The sequence below is a fragment of the Sus scrofa genome, chromosome 1, assembly GCF_000003025.6.
Source record: "Sus scrofa isolate TJ Tabasco breed Duroc chromosome 1, Sscrofa11.1, whole genome shotgun sequence".
Classification (NCBI taxonomy): domain Eukaryota; kingdom Metazoa; phylum Chordata; class Mammalia; order Artiodactyla; family Suidae; genus Sus; species Sus scrofa.
In genome coordinates, this window is record NC_010443.5 from 180533759 (window position 1) to 180548298 (window position 14540).

Here is a 14540-nt window from a genome sequence, read left to right on the forward strand (position 1 = left end):
CAGGAGGGTGATATAAATGAATGAGGCAAGATGGTCTTGAGACATTCGAAAGTCATGCCATTTAAAGCAGTGAACTGAAGGACTTCTCTTATAGCTCAGCAGGTTAAGGATCCAGTGTTGTCACTGCAGCAGCTTGGGCCACTGCTGTGGAGCAGGTTCGGTTCTTGGCCTGAGAAGTTCCACATGCCATGGGCGTGGCCAAAAAAAGTAATACATAAAGCAGTGAACTGAAAACATGAGGGCATGCCCTGTCCAAAGGGGCTAGCTGCTTCTCACTGCCAGCAAAATGGAGCCAGATGTTATATTTTTTTCGTTTTTATTTTTGTCTTTTTAGGGCCACACCTGCACCATAGGGAAGTTCCCAGGCTAGGGGTAGAATCACAGCTGCAGCTGCTGGCCTATGCCACAGCCACAGCAATGCCAGATCTGAGCCTCGTCTACAACCTACACCACAGCTCATGGCCATGCTGGATCCTTAACCCACTGGGCGAGGCCAGGAATCAAACCCACACCCTCATGGACAGTAGTTGTGTTCATTACCACTGAGCCCCAATGGGAACTCCCCAGATCTTCTGATTTTTAGAAAAATCTCCCAATTTTAAAAAGCATAGCAAGTTCGATTTTTCAACACTGGGAAGGCCAAATAGGCTTCAGGTCTTATTTGGCATCTGGGAAGATAGTTTGCCATCCCTGCCCTGCAGCTGTCCTTGCTACCAGAAGGCAGGGAACTAGCTTCAGTCATAAGACAGTGAATCTAGTTTCCCTTCATGATTATGGCAACAAGCAGCAGTGGTCTCACTTTATTTATAAAATGAGGGGTGACTAAATCTAAAATTGCTTTCAGTTGTAAAATTCTAGGATTCCAAATTGTATGCTGATGAGATCATCTTGAACTTTCAGCCTCCCTGTGGTCTAGAGCTAGTAATACAAAGTACTACAGTATTTCATGACTTTGGTGGGGAAGGAAACACCATGTAAAAGCCATGTTCAACAAGCAATCCTTTACTCATCCCCTCAGATCAGAGGAAAAGAATTTATGCCACTTCTTTTCCCAGGTTGTGGAAACTCCACCACTGGAGAAAATCCATCTCCCTGCAAATGGCTTCAGTTTACTCCAAGAGTTGTTCTTAGATAAATAATCCCAGTTTGTGCAACATTTCTTGACAAAAACAACCCAAGGTTCTGCATACTGCACTGGTTTATAATTTAGGAGGATGAATTTAATTTTATGACTCAACAGCCACCACTGAAAAATAAATGACCACTGAGCCACTAAAAGGTAGTTAGGGGGTGTGTGACGGTCACATATTCAACAAAGAAGGGGGAAAGAACTTTTCTGCAAGCTAGGCTACTTGGAAGCTTTTGATAATAAATCTCTCTCTGGTTTAGGAAAATATCATCTGAGCAAGCATATAATATGGTTTAAAATATTATATTCCAAGATTCCCAAAACCATAACTGCAGCCCTAACCTCTGAATCTCTCCAATCCTAATTTTCAGCTCTTTGAAAGACATATCTTGGAATTTTTATGTTGTTATGTTTCATGGCTGTTCATGCACCCAGTCCTACCACCCCTCTTATTTTTCAGACAAGATCGGGCGTGTTCAGGGGTGGTATGGCCATAGATCCTCTTATTTTTCACATAACACAAAGCTCAGAATTTTACCAAGCAAGAGTCTTTTGGGAGCTCCTTTGGGACTCTTTTGTTGTGCATTTTCAAAACCACTAACCTACTCTTTTCCATCCCCTCATAGGCAGATTATTATAATGGATCCTGGCTGGTCTCCTAATCTAAGGTGCCCTTTACACCAATATACCCCATAAAAGAGGTTCAGACTACCACGGCAATTCAGTTTTTCCTGTATATTGCTTAATCTGCTCAGGGGTGATACTGAGATCTTCTCTCCAAGAAACTACACTTATCAGCCTGGCCTTCAAAGTATTCCCCCAACTCAAATCTCCCGAACTCCCCAACTAATTCTTCCTTTCCACCGTTCCCACACTTTCTCTGTGAACACCACACTACACCATATTGACATCATGGCTACAATGAGCTGTGTCTGAGAACACTGTAGGGTAATAATGTGCTTAGCACAGCGAGGAGCACATAGTATGGGTTCAGTGTCAGCTATTGTCAGTTTTTCTTTTCCACAACACAACTTAGCTCCCCGTAGACAGAATCTTCACGGCCAGCTTGCCAGGAAAAAAAAAAAAAGAGAGAACAGAGTCTCTGTAATGTGCTGCAGGAAACCAAAAATATGGCTGTTCTGGCCTGTGGCCAATTTAGCCTTTATCATGATTATTATTTCTGAATAAAAATATGATGCAAGGCTTACCTCTCCATCGACATTCTGTAAACCATACTGCTCGCAGATGGAGACCAGCTTCTTTCGGTTCAGGTGACCATCACGGGTAATCCCCAAATCTTCACAAACCTCCTGTAGTTTCTCTTCTATCCAGTCTTGAGGAGGGGAAGACCCACTTTTTGAGGCATTTAAATCATCTGGGTTCCAAAATCTTAACTGACCTGAAATAAAAGCATACATGGTTTTATCCCAAAAGGAATTTCAAAGAGAGTGAGTGAGTGGGTTCAAATGAAGGGAACCACTGGTTCTTAGGTGCAACTGGGGCCAACCGGCAGTTTTTTGTTCACTGGCAGTCGTACCCATGTAAGAAATATCTCCTGTGCAGTCATGCCAAGGTTCTAAGGCTGTTTTATTCCAAAGGAAAACATGCACTGGCTTAAGCTTTGGTGTGATCAGAAGAGAGGGCTGGCTGAGAGCCATTCTAAAGAGCTCTATATGCCCTATCTCAACTATAGCTACCAGACTTTATTATTTCCACTTTCTTTCCAGTCTAAGCACTAGAACTGCTTTGCTGAGCAAGAAATAATATCATAATTATAAAATCTCAAGATTAGCCCAAATCTTTACACATATAAATATTCTGACCTATAAGCAACCTAACTTGGAAGAATAAATGGTTGCAAGGGCAAGTTATTATGATATATTATGGATAAGTTCTACTGGAAGATTTAAGGATCAAACTACTTATTAAAAAATAAAAATGTATTTATCCTCTACTAAAAGTTCTCACTTCTAGTTACAATTTCTATTCCATATTAGAGGTTCTGTAGAGTCATTACACCTGAGCTCATTACTGGCATGATTTTGTGTTCCTGGAAGAACCTTACAGGGCTAAGAGCATTAAGTGCTATCCCTACTATTTATCAAAGAAATGAAGCCCGTTACTGCTCCGTCTAGTCTGGAGACCTAGAGAACCTGTAATTACAATCAAGTACAGTTAACCCAGGGTAGGCTGTGAAGCGGCTGGGATTCCATCAACTGAACCACAGTGCCATCTGCTGGCCAGAAGGCCAATGTGGTTTTTTTTGTTTGTTTTAGTTTTAGTCTTTCTGCCTTTTCTGGGGCCACTCCCTCTGCATATGGAGGTTCCCAGGCTAGGGGTCTAATCGGAGCTATAGCCGCCAGCCTACGCCAGAGCCACAGCAATGCGGGATCTGAGGCGTGTCTGTGACCTACACCACAGCTCACAGCAATGTCAGATCCTTAACCCACTGAGCAAGGGCAGGGATCAAACCCACAACCTCATGGTTCCTAGTCAGATTTGTTAACCACTGAGCTACGACGGGAACTCTCAGGTCAATTTGTTTTGATGCTTCTTAGATACATCTGAAACTTGTCAAAGGATGTATTTTAATAGGTGATTATTTAGCTTAGGACTATTCATAGATTACTGTGAGAGCCTATGTATGAGAATAATTAACCCTCAAGTGAAATTCTACATTTTAGTTGCCATATCTTGCATGATGTTAAACGTATTTAAAAACTATGAGCTATCAACTGGAAATGAGTATTTTTTTGCTGTTCTTCAGGTTACATCTTAGCTGGCCTCCAGCAGGCCAGGATGTTAGGAAGAAGGCTAAGGGATGCAGGAAGCGGAGTGTGGAGAGCGCCCCATGAGTGGCAGCCCCATCCTTCCCGAGCAGTTCTGACACACACTCAGTGCCCACCTTCTGCTTCATACTCTTCGCTGCGCTGCGTCTTCCAGTGCTAGAGAAGGCAAGAGAAGATAATTAGTGTGCTTTAGAACGAATTCCATTCTTCCAAGACTAGGTCACTCTGGCTCTGAAATCGTCATCTGAGTGAGTCACATGATTCGGGACCCTCAGGTGCTTTCATCCAGGTGAGCTCTCCTCAGTCAACCAGCCATTCAAGAGGAGATGCCAGATGCATAAGAAATCCCGCACAGTCTTCTACAGCATCTCATCAAGGATTTGCCTTCATTTTTGTGAGGTGCTGTCATTTATGTATTTAAAAAAAAAACAACCAAACCTATCACAACCAATAAAATCAGGCCAAAGCAAATATTCAGAATCCATCAACCAACAAGCATTTCTACAAATGCTTTTATAAATTTGTTCATCAATAAATGTTTATTGGGTGTCAGGTATTATGCTGCATCTTTGCAATACAAGTATGAACAGGACAAGAAAATTTCTTATCTCAAGAAGTTTATATGCTGATGAAGACATACAGACTAAAAAAGAGAAAGTACAGTGTTGTATTAAGTGCTCTCATGGGCAGTTCAAGAAGGGGTACCTAAGTGGTATCCATCAGCCTTAGGAGTTCTGGGTATACTTCCTGAAAGAAGCAAGGTCTACCCGAGCCCTGAGGGATGAGTTCAAGACAGCCAGGTGAAAAGAAAGGAACAGCAACTATTTGCTGCCACATGGAGCCAAGAATGATCCTGGTGTGTTTGAGGCAATGAGGAGAATAAGATGCAACATGAAACAGGTAGGCTAAGAAAGCTCAATTTAAATAAAATTACATTACTGGTAAATTACCACAGAAAAAGAAGTGAAATTGATCTGAACTGGATCAATTTTCCTCCTTATCATACTGTGTTAACTACTGGGTCTTTCCCAGATCACATCATACAGTTGTAGCTTGTGTACAGCACAGAAGCACCCAGCCCCTACTCCACTGGCCAAGAAGGGCACAGATCTGCTTCCGACCAGTGGCAACAAGTAGGTCTGCAGTGGCCTTTGGCCTCACCAGCAAGCTTCCTAGTCATACCTATTGGGAGGTTCTACAACCATCGCAGGAAACCCTGTTAAGAAAAGGGGTATCCCCCTGTAAAACCCCCTGCTGTGTCAGGAAAGACCCACCTTTATGAATAAAGCTGCTTTGATAACAAATAACGAGCCCAGTGTCTGTGGGGACTGAACTGTACAAGATGAACCGATTTCTTAGACCCCTAAAATGAACTCAACAAGAAAACAAGCCTATTCAACTTCTGACTCCAGCTCTTAGATTCCACATGGCAGACAGCATGCCACCTAAAGTGCTTAGATTAAACGTTGATTTTTGGTGGCTTATTTAAGTTGCTGTGAGTTGAAGTTCTTTCAGGCAACCTGGGCACATCTATTTAGCTCCTCTACACATTCATTTATGCCAGTCTTCTTCTCTTAACTGAAAGACAACCATCTACGAGGATTTCACAGTTCCGTATTTCACTCAGAAAGATACTGAATAGAGCACCAGTTCAAGGAGTTCACCAAAATTTGCCACCCTAACTCTAAACTGCAAACTGACAGTGCTGAGATAAATTGTTCTTGCCATAGAGAGATATCAAAAGGCTTAATTTAGGGAGTTGGTGGCTCGGTGGGTTAAGGATCCAGCATCATCACTGCAGTGACTCTGGTTATAGCTGTGGTGCAGGTTCTATCCCTGACCCTAGAACTTTCACATGTTGTAGGCACAGCCAAAAAAAGAAAAAGGTGATAATTTAAAATATATAAACTCACTACAACACATTTAGGTGACAACCTAAAGTCACTGATATACATGGTACATCTATGGAAGCTGAACTAGGGCACAGTGTGATTTTTACTTTGATTACAATTTTATCAGCTTACATTCCACATCAAGACATATCTCAAACCTGATGGGTGGATGAGGTGTGGTGGGGGTGCGTAGGAACCAATGGACGAATGAGCCCTCCATAGATTTTTCTTTTTTCTTTTTTTGGCTTTTTAGGGCTATACCCAAAACATATGGAAGTTCCCAGGCTAGGGGTCGAACTGGAGCTGCACCTGCTAACCTACACCACAGCCACAGCCACACCAGATCCGTGTCTGCGACCTACACCACAGCTCACACCAAAACAAATAAAATAGGTTTCCATGATCTAAGACCCATTGATCAAAATAAAACCTACCAGATCACAAATAGGAGATGATTTCTAACAGCACAAACTGACATGAGAAATAGCAGGAGAACATCTATCCCTGGACAGGCCTCTGCTGGGATACACAGTTGGAAAAACACACACACATATTTCAAAAATCCTTGGTAACAATTCCTAGAGCACAAGGAGAATATCTTGCTACATAACAATTTCTTAGATTTGCTCTCTTCTCAATTCATTTGAAACTCATGAGCAATCAATTAGTTTAGAGGAGAAAGAGGCTCCAATATACTATTTCCAACTCCTCCTGAGTCTGTGCAACTGGGTGCACACATCTGATTCACTCTTCCCTGCTGCCCTCTTTCCCTGATTTTACCCCTAACTATGAAGAGATGGAGGCTGGGAGCTAGACTGCCCGATCTGAATCCTGGCTTACCTCCTGGGTTGAGCTTGGACAAGTTTCTTAACCTCTTTTGCCTCATTTTCTCCATCTACAAAGTGGGAATAAAGTAATGCATATTTCACAGAGCTGGGGAGAATGCTTAGAATTGTGCTTGGCACCTAACAAGCACTATAAAATTTGTTATTTTTTTTGCACATATGTTTATATAGTACATATTAGATGTACATATTAAACATATATTTTCAGTTTTTTCATTACCATGTTTAAACTTAAAACATTAATTTGAGTGAACCTGGAGAGGTATCAATTATTTATCTAAATGTGTAAGAAATATGCCAAGTCCCCAGCAGAAATCCAAGTAATACAGACAGTTCCCATAAGAGGCAACACAAACAAGTTTGGGGAAAGGTTCATTTCAAAAGCAATCAAAGAAGTAAAACCAAGGAATCATTATGTTCCCATTAAACTAGCAAAGTATCTATGATATGACTCCTATTATCAATAAGGTTATGATTTAAAATAGGCCTGTGGGGGAGTTCCCATCGTGGCACAGTGGTTAACGAATCCGACTAGGAACCATGAGGTTGCGGGTTCGGTCCCTGCCCTTGCTCAGTGGGTTAACGATCCGGCGTTGCCGTGAGCTGTGGTGTAGGTTGCAGACGTGGCTCGGATCCCGCGTTGCTGTGGCTCTGGCGTAGGCCGGCGACTACAGCTCCGATTAGACCCCTAGCCTGGGAACTTCCATATGCCGTGGGAGTGGCCCAAAGAAATAGCAAAAAGACAAAAAAAAAATAAAATAAAATAAAATAGGCCTGTGGGAGTTCCCCTTGTGGCTCAGCAGTAACAAATCCAACTCATATCCATGAAGACTCAGGTTCAATCCCTGGCCTCAATCGTGCGTTAAGGATTCGGCATTGCCATGAACTGTGGCATAGATCACAGATGCAGCTCAGATCTGGCATTGCTGTGGCTGTGGCGTAGGCTGGCAGCTACAGCTCCAATTAGACCCCTAGTCTGGGAACTTCCATATTCTGTGGGTTCAGCCCTAAAAAAGACAAAAAATAAATAAAAACTAAAAATAAAATTGGCCAGTTTATATGTTGCTGGCATCAATGTAAATGGATATTACTGCTTTAGTGAAGAAAATGGCTTTACGTATCAAAAGTCTTGGAAATGTTCATAATCCTTGACACAATTTTGTATGATTTCTGATAGCAATAAAATCAAAGAAAGAAAGGGAAAAAAAGCGTACGTGTAAACATGTGCATTTAGCATTTTTTTGCAAAAGGAAAGTATTGGAAACGATTTAAATATTCAACAATGGGCCATAAAGTATAATGATACATTATAATGTGGTTGTTAAAAGTATAATTATAAAACCATGCAGGAACATGGAAAAACATCTTATGAAACGTTAAATGAAAGACCATGACAAAAATGCTATCAACGCTATGATTACCTCTGGAAAAAAATCTTCATACAATTAGACAAGACTGAAAGGAAGCAGGGATAATAAAAACAGATACATTTGGTTGGAAGAACATGGGAAATAATTTTATTTCCTTTACTGCTATAGATGTTGTTTATACCATACAAATAGGTACAACTTCACCATTTCTTTTGCCCAACTGCCTGTGAATCCTCACTAAATGAATTCCCTGTGACCTGGGGGTAGAGAAAGTTCTGTACCCTGGGCATGTACCCCTCTGCTCCTCTTGCCCTGTGACCTATGACCTGAAAGCCTGGGAGAGAGGCCCAGGTGCTTTCAGGAGGGTGAAAGCTGTTGGTGCCAATACCTCCTGAACTTAACAGTGTGGAAAGATCAGGGACACTCATCTGAGACCTGCCTTGGGGACTGGGACCACAGCCATCCAAAGAGGCATTCTTCAGACAGCCGTACCCAACGGCATTGGTACAGAAGCTTAAGTGATTTCACACAAACTCCTAGGACAAGGGGTGGTGGGGTAAGGGATAATTTGTTTTACAATCTCCAGGGGTGACGATTTCTCAAGCATTTCTCCGTGGCCCTGTATAAGAAGCGCAGATATAGCTAAGACCAGCCCTGCTAGAAGGAGAAGCAAGCTTATGCTAAATGGTTTCATTTTCATTCCAAGACCACTTCAACTGGAGACTGAGTAGCCCATGGGCTTCTCTCCTGTCTCCATCAAGGGTCTGTGCCTTTACTAAAGAGTAAGCACATGGCAGCTTACTGCTATTAAATTGCAACTTGGGGAGATCCCATCCTGAGTGCAGTGGAAACTAATCCGACTGGGAATCATGAGGGTGTGGGTTTGATCCCTGGCCCTGCTCAGTAGGTTAAGGATCCGGTATTGCCACGAGCTGTGGTGTAGGTCACAGATGTGGCTCGGATCTGGCTGTGGCTGGCGACGGTGGCTCCGATTAGACCCCTAACCTGGGACCCTCCATAGGCCTTGGGCGCTACTTCAAATTGGGTTGTGATGATCGTTGTACAACTATAGATGTAATACAGTTCATTAAATAATAAAAAAAATTAAAAAATTAAAAATAAAAATAATAAATTGCAACTTGGGGGGATGGGCAGTGAGAGCAGACTCACCTCAATCACAGCTTATTTATTTTCATTCTCATTGTCTGGAGCCACTCATTCCAATTAAAAAGCAGGGGGAGAGGAAGGCAGATCGGAAGGTTAGGGAATAAGATCATTCACCTACTGGAACACCACCCACACATGGAGGCATCTTTCTGGAACAAGACCGTGTCATTGCCAATGGTTTACTCAGCACAGTGAAAGCCTAGCAGGTGGCCTCTAGGCACCAATCAGCCATGAACACTGGAAGGGAGGTGATCACAAACATCTCTGGCAAAGTGGGAGTGGGGGGGGGTGACAATTGCTGGGGTGGGTGTGTCCTCCATACCAATTCTAGAGAAAAGAAGCTCCCTTTCTCCCTGTGAAATCTTATGTAGCCTCTCACTAATAAAGAGTGGATATTAATAAATCTGTACAAGCCATTCTGTGGGCCTCCAGCGGTTCCTGACTCTGGATGCAAAATGGGAGCTGAGGGAGACTGCCGGGTTGCTCCGCCACTGGGTGACCCTTGGCACCTTACTTCATCTGCAAGCTGGGGATGACCCACCTCATAGGGGACATGGAGGCATACACCTGGCTCTTAAGAAACGTTAGCTCTTATTATTTCAGCTGGAACAATGATTTGGTTAAAGATCTAGACTCTGGAGGCAGCTCTTCACTTACTGGCTGTGCAGGCTCAGGCAAGTCACTTGACCCCATGTGCCTTGCTTCCTCCATGGTGAGGGACTACCACCACCTACGAGGCTGTGCTAGTATTTGCAAAGCACTTAAAACTGTGCCTGCTACAAATTAAGGGTTAAGTGTCTGTTAAGTAAATGAATACTATAATTACTATTCCCACTACCTGAGTGTTTACCACTAAGACAAGGACAGAGGAAAGAAACAGCAGACAGACCAGTGTCAGCTTTAAGAACAAACCCAGAAGAGGCTTTCTAGAAACTATGGCTTTGAGTGTGTTAGTTGTGATGATGCAATCAACTTTTGATTGAGCTGAGAGCAGGCCTCCCTGGCAGCTCTCCCCGCTGTGGGCAGTGTCCCATGGGTGACCACAGCTGGCAGGGCTCACCATGCCATGTGTGCTAGCCTACAGCTCCCATGAGAGAGGACAGAGCGGAGAGGTCAGAGGTTTGCCCAGCCCCAAAATGGCTGCTACAGAAAGCAGTCCCCACCCCACTCAAGCAGACAAAAGGAGTCCCGTACCCAGCCTCTGGGCTGTGCATGCAGTCATGCTGGCCATTGGGGTCAGCTCTGACTTGTCCTACAGCTGGACGGGATGCCCTGCACATGTGGGCTGCCCAGGTGGCACTGCTTTCAAGGAGCCTTTCTTCGGAGGGACACCTGCTTTGCTGGACTGTGGAGCAGATGGCCTGAGCCTCTTGGATCCTGGGGCTGGAAGCCTGGAGGCCCGGCCAGCATCTGCAGCCTGCAGGCCTGGCGAGGCCCCTGCCCACAATAGCCCAGCCACAGCCCCCACCAGCCATCTGCTCCAGCACAGACCTTTGTGCCCCTCAGAATGTATGGCTAATTAAAACGATTATGGGGCACACACGGGGCTATTCTTTCCCAGCAGAGGTGGCAGGGCTGAGCTCAGCAGCCTTAAGCAGTTTGTTTCTTTTCTTCCTTTCTTCCTCTCCCTTCCGTTTCTTTTTTTTTTTCTTCTTTTTTCGAAAGGGGAAAGCCTTGCAAGCCCAGAGAGAAGGGAAAGGAAATGTATTAAAGTGACAAAGCTCCCTCAACAAACTGAGCCCTGAGCCACAGTGTCCATTTTACAAGAGCAGCACACAGAAGTAAGTACAGGAAGTCTCTGAAGAAAAACAGGACCTGTTCAGGAGAATATTTATGATACAAACCTTAGGACTTTTAAAAACACAGCATCAATGGCATATTTAACCAACAGTTCTAAATATTTACAAGTCCTGTGCTCTGCACAGGTACTAGAAGCCATTTGCACCCAGCAAGGCTGTTCCTTGCAAGGACATGCTTCCTAGGACTTCATCTCTGGCCATCCTACCTCTGAAGGCCAATGGGTGGTGAAGGGGGGTCTGACAGCCCAGCTCCCAGTCTCTCTGTTCTGAGCACAGGGACAAGCTCCTCAGCTGCACGCCTGTCAGGACTAGAATGCAAATCTGCTCCTTTATCTTTAAAAGCAATTAAAAGCTACAAGTAAGTACTGAGGATAAGGGGAATTAATGTGTGATTTTTAAATGCACACACATTTAGATGAGTCCTGCCACACTGCCAAACAGTCTTCAGTACTGCCAGTGTGAAGAAATGATGAATTTAAAGGAGCCTGAGCCTTAAGCCTCTTCCGCCAAGGTTAGGGACAGGTTTTGGTTCACTGGATTTTAAAGTCCTTAAAGGAAAGAGGTGTTTTTTGCTGTTGTTGTTGTTGTTTTTTAATACCAGATCTGCCCATGGTAGCCTCATGAGAGTTTCTCTCAACAGATAGTGAATATTGCCTTTGTATTTGGAAAATACTTAACGGTGTAGTTGGAAAATGTTACTATTATCATTAAAATCAACTTTTTAATGTTTGATGTGTTATCTGCTCTATTTTCTACTTAGAAAATAAATATCAGAAATTGTTGTCCTGGAGGTCTGGACTCCAAGGGAATTTCCTCTGGGATCAAGTCAGGAAGATCTACCAGAAGAGCAAAGCCTGCAAGTCTGAAAGCTACATCTGCGTCAGAGTGAAAGACATCTTATTAGCTTTGAAGGGGCTTCTTTATATCACTTTCAAGTGATCTACAATTGCACCCTGAATGAGTTTTCCATCTCTGAGAATAGTCAGATGATCTAATAATAGTTGAGAAATATAAAAGAAAACACCAGAATTTCATTAATAAAAAATCCTAACCCTATGATGTCATATCATTTGATGGAAACAAATGGCATCAGTAATGAAACTGCTTACTTTGTCAAAGACTAAAACAAAAAAAAATGTCACGAGAGAGTAATTGGAAAATAAGTACATTTCAACTACAAAAGCTCTTAGCAGAACTGCTCTCAGTTATTAAGACGTTTGGTCCAGAATTAAATCTTTACTCTATAAAGTGTAAATGAATAAATCATGGAGTTCAACTGCAAAGTTATACAGATATGAAAATGAACAGAGGGGAATGTAAGTTTCATGCTTCTTAAAGAAGTTTGATTTGATGAAGAGTAGAAAAATCAGGTTGGGGGAGGTGTTTCTGTTTTTAAACAACCCCCCCCCCCAATCCTGACACAAAGGCCTGACTTGCTTGTCCATCTCGGGTGAATGAAGCAACTGGCTTTGACTTTTCTCTCAGGTCTGCACTTAAACTGCACGGTTTTGGCTTACACGACTATTGTCTATAGTTGAAGAAATCATTGTTTAAAGCCTCTGGCTCTTGATAAGAATCTTACTAGACCCAATTTATTCCCTGTGGAGGAAAACAGTTAACAAGGTGTCCCCTGTTTTCAACGAGGGCAGAAAGCAAAGTGGCCCTGTCCCAATTGTATTAATTGTCAACCTTTCCTACCACGTCTGAGCAATACAGAACAGAGTCAAGAATTCGGTCTGTTTTTCTCCCCTGCTTCCAGCTACCCTCAGGAGAAACATGAGTATAAAATTCAAGGTCAGTTCAGTAGCCATTGCATCTACTCATACATATGGGGGAAAAAATAGGTACTCTTCAGAATCAAAAACTCACCTCTGTTTCTTCACAAAGCAAAGCAAAAACAACCACCATCAAAGCATTCTCATTAATCATACCTTACTCTGGAATCAAGAATGTGCCCTTTGTTAGTCTGGATTAATTCAGACTAGAATGTCCAATCGAATTGCCTTGAGTGAAAATGATCCCGTGAACAAAGAAAAATCACCACTTTTCTTTCAATACCACCCCAGAGGAGGGGTCAGACTCCCAAGGGATCCATTCGCCAGATAAACACACTCAACTGGAAGGTGAATGCACATTTCAGTCTGATGGTGGAACCTACCTTGTCTCTTGTGAACTGGGACTTTTTCCCTCATGGTTTCTAAATGAAATTCTGCCATACACATTTTAGTGCTGAAAATTTAGCAAGATTACAGTGGTCTTCCCCTATGGAATGGCTTTATGGACTTGTAAAGTAAACTTGGAAATAGGTTAGATATTTTCTGTTTCAGGAGGAAAAAATCAAATTCCCCAAATAAAGCTGGGGTGGGGGGAGGATGGAGATGATTAAAATGTTCACACTTTGATAGGGCTTTAACATATGTGAACCAAGACAAAAGTCGAACATAATCAAAACACCTCATCCCAAGGTTAACACTCATACACCCTATTCAGGGGATAAGGCCAAAGTCTGAAGCACTTGCGGCCCCATAGGGACAACATGGGTTCTCCACCAAGGCTCCACATCACAGTGGGGCACTGTGGATATCATGGGAGGACTTCCAAATGGCAGTAACCAAAGAAGCTTGAAGCTTCACATGGGACTTACATTAAAAATAAACTTAGGCACTGGAAAGCAACTCTACGGCAGCATCACTCTCACTTGCCTGCATTGCTGTTCTCTTGGGTGGAAGAGAAATGATGTGGAGATACAGGTAGACTAGAGAGATTATGACTACTGAGAACTACCAGTAATTTTGTTGTACATAGGGGAGAATGCCTTCTACTTAAGGATGCAGAAAGAACACTGTGAACCACCAGTCCAGGAGCAGAGGAATGATTGTCCACTTGCAGTAACTGCCCTCCCATCGAATAACCCTAGAGGGGAGTGGGGAAGGGATTATTGTTTTATCCCCTCAGATGACCATTTGCCCACATATCCCTACAGGATGGGTGCCTAGAAGAAAGCCAGCCACCTTGAAGACAGCTTTTACAGGTGGCTTGTGACACCATTCCATTCCACAGACCACCCCTCCCTAAGTCCTCAGATAAATGAGATAATCACGTGATTCATTCTAGAGCTGAAATTAGTCTCCTCTTGGGTGGTGACAAGTGGCCTTTCCCTCCTCTGAGCTTCTGACAACAGACTCGGGTCCTTTGGTGTTTTTGTTTTGTTTGTTTGTTTGTTTTTGCTTTTTAGGGCTGCTCCTGCAGCATATGGAAGTTCCCAGGCTAGGGGTTGAACTGGAGCTACAGCTGCTGACCTATGACACAGCCACAGCAACACCAGATCCAAACCACGTCTGTGACCTACACCACAGCCCATGGTCATGCCGGATCCTTAACCCACTGATCGAGGCCAGGGATGGTCCTCATGGATACAAGTTAGATACCTAACTGTTGAGCCACAATGGGAACTCCATCAGGTTCTTTGGTCTTTGTCAAAAAAACCTCTCGAGTCACTTTAGGAAAATGAGACCTATCTGAGAACAGGAGAAATTGTACACTAAGGAA

General features: G+C 43.2%; 1 protein-coding gene across 33 annotated transcripts in view; it reads right to left on the minus strand.

Moving 5' to 3' along the window:
• The window catches only part of NIN (ninein), a 144712-nt gene that overhangs the window by 56490 nt on the left and 73682 nt on the right, over window positions 1-14540 (minus strand). For all 33 annotated transcript variants that reach the window (XR_002346861.1, XR_002346857.1, XR_002346856.1 and 30 more), the window contains 2 exons: window positions 4035-4074; window positions 2338-2528 (listed from right to left, as the gene is read on the minus strand). Coding sequence is in view for 28 of the 33 variants with exons in the window: in XM_021101674.1 (XP_020957333.1) it covers window positions 2338-2528; window positions 4035-4074 (231 nt within the window). In the remaining 5 variants the exon portion in view is untranslated. The remainder of the gene's footprint in view (window positions 1-2337; window positions 2529-4034; window positions 4075-14540) is intronic.